General features: G+C 36.6%; 1 protein-coding gene across 1 annotated transcript in view; it reads left to right on the top strand.

The window, feature by feature from the left end:
- The window catches only part of LOC102846971 (chromosome unknown open reading frame, human C11orf73), a 60,600-nt gene that overhangs the window by 20,100 nt on the left and 34,936 nt on the right, over positions 1–5,564 (top strand). The window contains exon 3 of the mRNA XM_006895261.1: positions 2,111–2,348. Within this exon, the coding sequence (XP_006895323.1) occupies positions 2,111–2,348 (238 nt within the window). The remainder of the gene's footprint in view (positions 1–2,110; positions 2,349–5,564) is intronic.

Here is a 5,564-nt window from a genome sequence, read left to right as displayed (position 1 = left end):
TTTCCAACTCCTTGCTATTGTGAACAAAGCTGTGATAAACATGGGTGTGCATATATCTGCTTGGGTGTCAGTTATGGTCTCTTTTGGGTATATTCCCAGTAATGCAATTACTGGGTCAAATGGTATCTCTATTTGCAACTTTTTGAGAAAGCGCCATACTGCCTTTCACAGTGGTTGCACCGCTTGGCATTTCTTAAGCTGAAGGTACTGAAGAACAAATTCAAGCCTTGAGTTACAATTCTTAAGAATGCTTTGGATAGAATATTAAATGATCCAGGAAGCATTAAAAGAAGATGGGAGGAGTGTACAGAGTCACTGTACCAAAAAGAATAGGCTGACACAGAAGAATTTCATGAAACAGCATATGAGCAAGAGCCTGTGGTGGTCAAGGAAGAAGTTCAAGGCCCCAGGAATTGATGACATACCAATTGATATGTTCCAACAAACAAACTCTGCCCTGGATGCCCTCTCCCAAGTTGTGCCAAGAAATCTGGAGGACACCACCTGGCCAACTGACTGGAAGAGATCCATATTTGTTCCCATTCCAAAGCAAGGTGACCCAACAGTGCAGAAATTATCAAACAATATCATTAATATCACAAGCAAAATTCTGCTGAAAATCATCCAAAAACAACTGGAACAGCATATCAACATAACTGCCTAATGTGCATGCTGGGTTTAGAAGAGGCTGTGATATAAAGAGTATTACAGCTAATATTAGCTGTATCTTGGCTGAAAGCAGAGAGCACCAGGGGAATTTCTCTCTGTGTTTCCTTGACTATGCAGAGGCATTGAACTATGTGGATCACAACAAACTGTGGCTAACTCAGAGAAGAATGGGAATCCCAGAACACTTGATTGTGCTAATGTGAAACCTATACTTGGACCAGGAGTCAGTTGTCAGAACAGAGCAAGGAAACACCGCATGGTTCAAAATTGGGAAGGATGTAAGCCAGGGATGTTTCCTATCTCCGTATGTTTTCAATCTGTCTGCAGAATAGCTACGCAGATGACACAACCTCTAATACTAAGAAAAGTTACATTCTGGATAATATACATGGAACATTTAGAGTCTTTAAAATACTGATAGTAATTCAGATAGGATTAAAAACCCCAAAAATAAAACACAACTATATATGAGACACACTGTTATAGCCTATCAACCTGAGTACTTTAAGATGAAAGTACTAATGCTAATACATATTAAGGGAGCTCTTGTAACCTATAGGTAAGGGGTTGTACTATCATCTCAGAGGCACGTGTGAGTTGAATCTCCTAGCTGCTCCCTGGGGAAAGATGGGCATTCTCCTGTGCAATTTACTGCCTTGAAAACCTGGAGCATCAGCTGTGAGTCAATTCTGACTCAGTGACATAGAACCAACAAAACAAATTCACTAAATATAAAATTATTAAGTTGGTTCAGTGGTAGAATTCTTAGCCTCTGTGAAAGATATCTGGATTTAATTCCTGACCCATGCATCTCAAGCAAAGTCGTCATTTATTTTTACTGGAGGCTTGATAATACATGTTATCAACACTTGGCATTTTCAGAAAAGTATAAAAGATTTTTTCCTGTGAAAGTAGATTTCTCAAACTTCAAAATAAGATCACCCTTTCCAAATTGACTTTGTATTCCAGAACAGAGGATTATATGAGGAAATAAGCTAAATGCAAGGTAGGAATGTAACTTTTAATGTAATTATTTCTAGATTGCTTACTAATTTTCTTTTAATTCTTTACCTATCAACTATAGAATAAAGCTTTGGTGTATGGTATTTTGAACAACCTTTTATCTTTACAACATTATAAAGCTAAAGAAAGCTCTGGTTACATAGAGACTTAAGCACTTGGTTGCTAAGCATATTGTTGGCTGTTGGAACACACTAGCTACTCTACAGGAAAAAGATGTAGCAATTTATGTCCATAAAAATTTATAATGTAGAAGTCTGTGGATTGGGTTTATTTATGCTTGGGTATATTTAGTAATTTTTTAATTAGATTAATCCAATATTATATATTGTGACTATGCCTGGTAACAGATTATAGTGATAGTATAAGGGCAGTAGAGACTCTTTTAAGTATTCGACTAAGACACGTTTTTATTTCCTAGGTACAGACAGCTGCACAGCAAGTGGCAGAGGATAAATTTGTTTTTGATTTGCCTGATTATGAAAATATCAACCACGTTGTGGTCTTTATGCTGGGAACAGTCCCCTTTCCTGAGGGAATGGGAGGATCTGTCTACTTTTCGTATCCTGATTCAAATGGAATACCAGTATGGCAGCTCCTAGGATTTGTCACAAATGGGAAACCAAGTGCCATCTTCAAAATTTCAGGTCTTAAATCTGGTAAGAATAATGTATTAAAATAGTTTTAAAATTAATCAAACTTTTTTCCTTAAATAGTATAGCATGCATTATATTTTTTTTCTTATTGCTATAGTGATGCATAACCTTCTTAATAAAACAAGGTTGCTAGAAATAGCCATACCTAGTAGGGTCCTAAACTATTAAGTCAGAATCCAAGGGTAGAGGTAGGGTTCAGCAGTCTGTATTTTAATAGTTTTCCAAGTATTTCTGCTACATTCTAAAGTTGGAGAATCTCTTTGAGGATCACTTCCCTAGTGTATCCACTGTATGCAATGAATAAGCTGCTCCTTGGAGGCAAGGATTTTGAGACTGTTGTACATACTTTGAGCATGTAGCTAGGATGAACCAGTTTTTGGAGAAGGATATCATGCTTGGAGGAGTTAAGAACGTAGGAGAGGAAAACCTTGGCTGAGATGGATTGACATAATAACTGGGGTAATGAGGGGAGGCATAGGATAGAGCAGGATTCAGAACGATTGTGCATAGGGTCGCTATGAGTCATAGTCGATTCAGCAACACATAATAACAGTATAGCATAGGGAGCGCTGGTAATCATTTAACATGTACAGCTGCTAATTGAAAGGTGGTGGGGGTTGTTATGTACCATTGAGTTGCCTGTGACCCATAACAACTCTGTGTACTGTAGCTTTGAACCTTGCCCTGTTCTGAGCCAGTCTCACTAATTCCAACACACCAACCCCCGTTGTCCCAGTTAGATTATCAGTCCCTCTCATCTGGTGTTTTCCTCTCCCTATGCTGCTCCTTCACCCTTCTGAGCTTGATGTCCTTCTCCAAGGACCGATCTCTTCTGGCCACATGCCCAAATTATGTGAGATGGCGTTTCAAAATCCCTACCTCCGAGGAGAAACTTGGTTTCATCAAGACAGACCTTTTTGTTTTCTTGGCAGTCCATGGTATGTATGTTCAAGACTCTTCCCCAGCCGGAGAACTGAAAGGTAGTTCCAAACTCATCCTGGAGAAAGATGCTGTAGGCTTTTCTCATGAAGATTTCTCTTGGAAATTCTATGTAGCAGTTAACTTCGGTCCTGTAGGTTGTTCTAAGTTGGAACTGACTGAAAGAGAAATTTGTTTGTTTTTAAAAAATATGTATAGGGCTTTGTAATAATTCTGATCTAGCTTTGGTAAAATGAAGAGAATCATCACTCTCAAATCACTTTTTTCTGTGACAGCACCTTCTTTTTGTTGTTAGGTACCTTTGAGTCGAGTATGACTTAAAGTGATCCTGTGAACAACAGATCTGAACCCTGTCCTATCCTATGCTATCCTATGTATCCTCTCTGATACACTTGAGCCCATGCTGTAGCATGAAGTCCCTTTGCAAGGAGTAGCCTGCCCTAATAACATGTCTAGACTATGAGAACCGAAGCTTCTCCATCTTTGCTTCCAAGAACCACTCTGGCTGCATTTTTCCCAATACATATCTCTTTGTTTATGGGATATTTAGTACTCTTCTCCAACACTAACTCAAAGGCATCAAAATATCCCAGCAATTTTAGTTAAAGGTTTCTGAGGTCCTATTGCTCAGGAGGAGTAGAATAATAGTGATTCTGCTTGCATGTAATCTTGTAAACTTTTTAGAAAAGGGACAGAGTAAAGAAAAAGAATGATATATAAAATAAATTCAACTATACCAGTTGCCAAAAGAAATATGTTTTGTTTCAAAGTCACCAGAGAAAACATGAATGTCATTTATCTCCTCCCCCAATGCTGAAAACAGCAGAGATTATAAAGATGGTACAGGATTGGGCAGTTATCAAGCTGCAACTTAAGTATATTCATAGAATCCTGCAATCCTTAGATCATATACTTTTTTAAAGTACATAAAAAATTTATGAGAATTGACTACATCCCATATCACAAAGCAAGTTTTAGCAGATAGTAGAAAATTGTCACGTAACCCATTATGCAGTATAATTAGAAATCAAAAGAGAACTTTACTATCCTTGGGAAATTAAAAATACTTAAAAATCATGATAAAAGAAGAAATGAAAATTAAACTATGGAAATAAAATTTAAAAAGTCTCAGATCAAGCCTTTTAGATACAGCTAACTCAAGAGACTAAATCATAGTCTTGAAAATGCACATATGTTAAAAAAAAAGATTAAGAAAAGAAAGAATTGCAATGGCTAAATATTTAACATGAAATCTAAAGAAAGGAGAGAGGAATGATGTTAATGCTAAGAATAGAAATTAATGACAGAAAGTAAACATGTTGTGTAAGGTTAAGTAGAAACAGATTCATTGTTGACCCTTCAGCAGGTTTTCAGAAATGCAGGAGACTGGTCATCTTGCCCCCATAGAGCAGCTAGTGAATTGGGACCCTGAGCCACTGGGTTGGCAGCATAATTCATTAGCCACCAGAGCTCAATGTCACCAAAATCTTGACTCTTGGAAAAAATAAAAAGATGAGACACTGAAAAAGTTGATCACAGAAAACGTGTGAGGAGGCACAATGTTAGTAAGTGTGAAAATAGACCATAATAAATAATAATTAATATTTGTGAACAATGTTTTATCAGTATGTTTAAAAATGATAAAGGGACAGATGAAATACTCTTAAGAAAAATATAACTAGAAACAAACTCAAATAGTAATCCTGAAAGCATATAATATAAAAAATAAATTAAAATTAATCATGAAAAATACACTTTTTTCAGCTGTCAAGTCCAGATGGTTTTATAGACAACTCCTACATCAACTTGTAGAGAATAGGAAAAAGAGACACAGATGCTTATCTTAGTCAAACTAATAAAACCGTGCCAAAAAGAGCAAGAACATGAAGAAATTTAGGTGAATTTCACTTACTTAGAATTTTTATGTATATATGTACGAAACATTTGCAAAGTGAATTCATCATGAACTCTTGTTCATTACCTAGTTTCAAAAATGATCAACTGGTGCATAGTTTTAGTTCATCTGTCTTCCCACACCTCCCTTCTTAAACTACTGTGTGAAAGCTCCTTCTAGAATCACAACATGTTATCTTTGAATATATTGCTATGTGTCTTTGGATGAGAAAGCCTTTTTTTAAAAAAAAATTGACTAATACTTTTGGAGCTCTGGTAGCTTAATGATAAGGTTGTGCCAAGAAATCTGGAGAACGATCACTTGGCCAACTGACTGGAAGAGATCGATATTTGTTCCTATCCCAAAGAAAGGTGACCCAACAGAAT

The sequence above is a fragment of the Elephantulus edwardii genome, unplaced genomic scaffold, assembly GCF_000299155.1.
Source record: "Elephantulus edwardii isolate Elephantulus edwardi_28Jun2011 unplaced genomic scaffold, EleEdw1.0 scaffold00163, whole genome shotgun sequence".
Taxonomy (NCBI): domain Eukaryota; kingdom Metazoa; phylum Chordata; class Mammalia; order Macroscelidea; family Macroscelididae; genus Elephantulus; species Elephantulus edwardii.
Note: the sequence above shows the minus strand (reverse complement) of the source record. Positions and strands in the feature narration are given on the sequence as shown.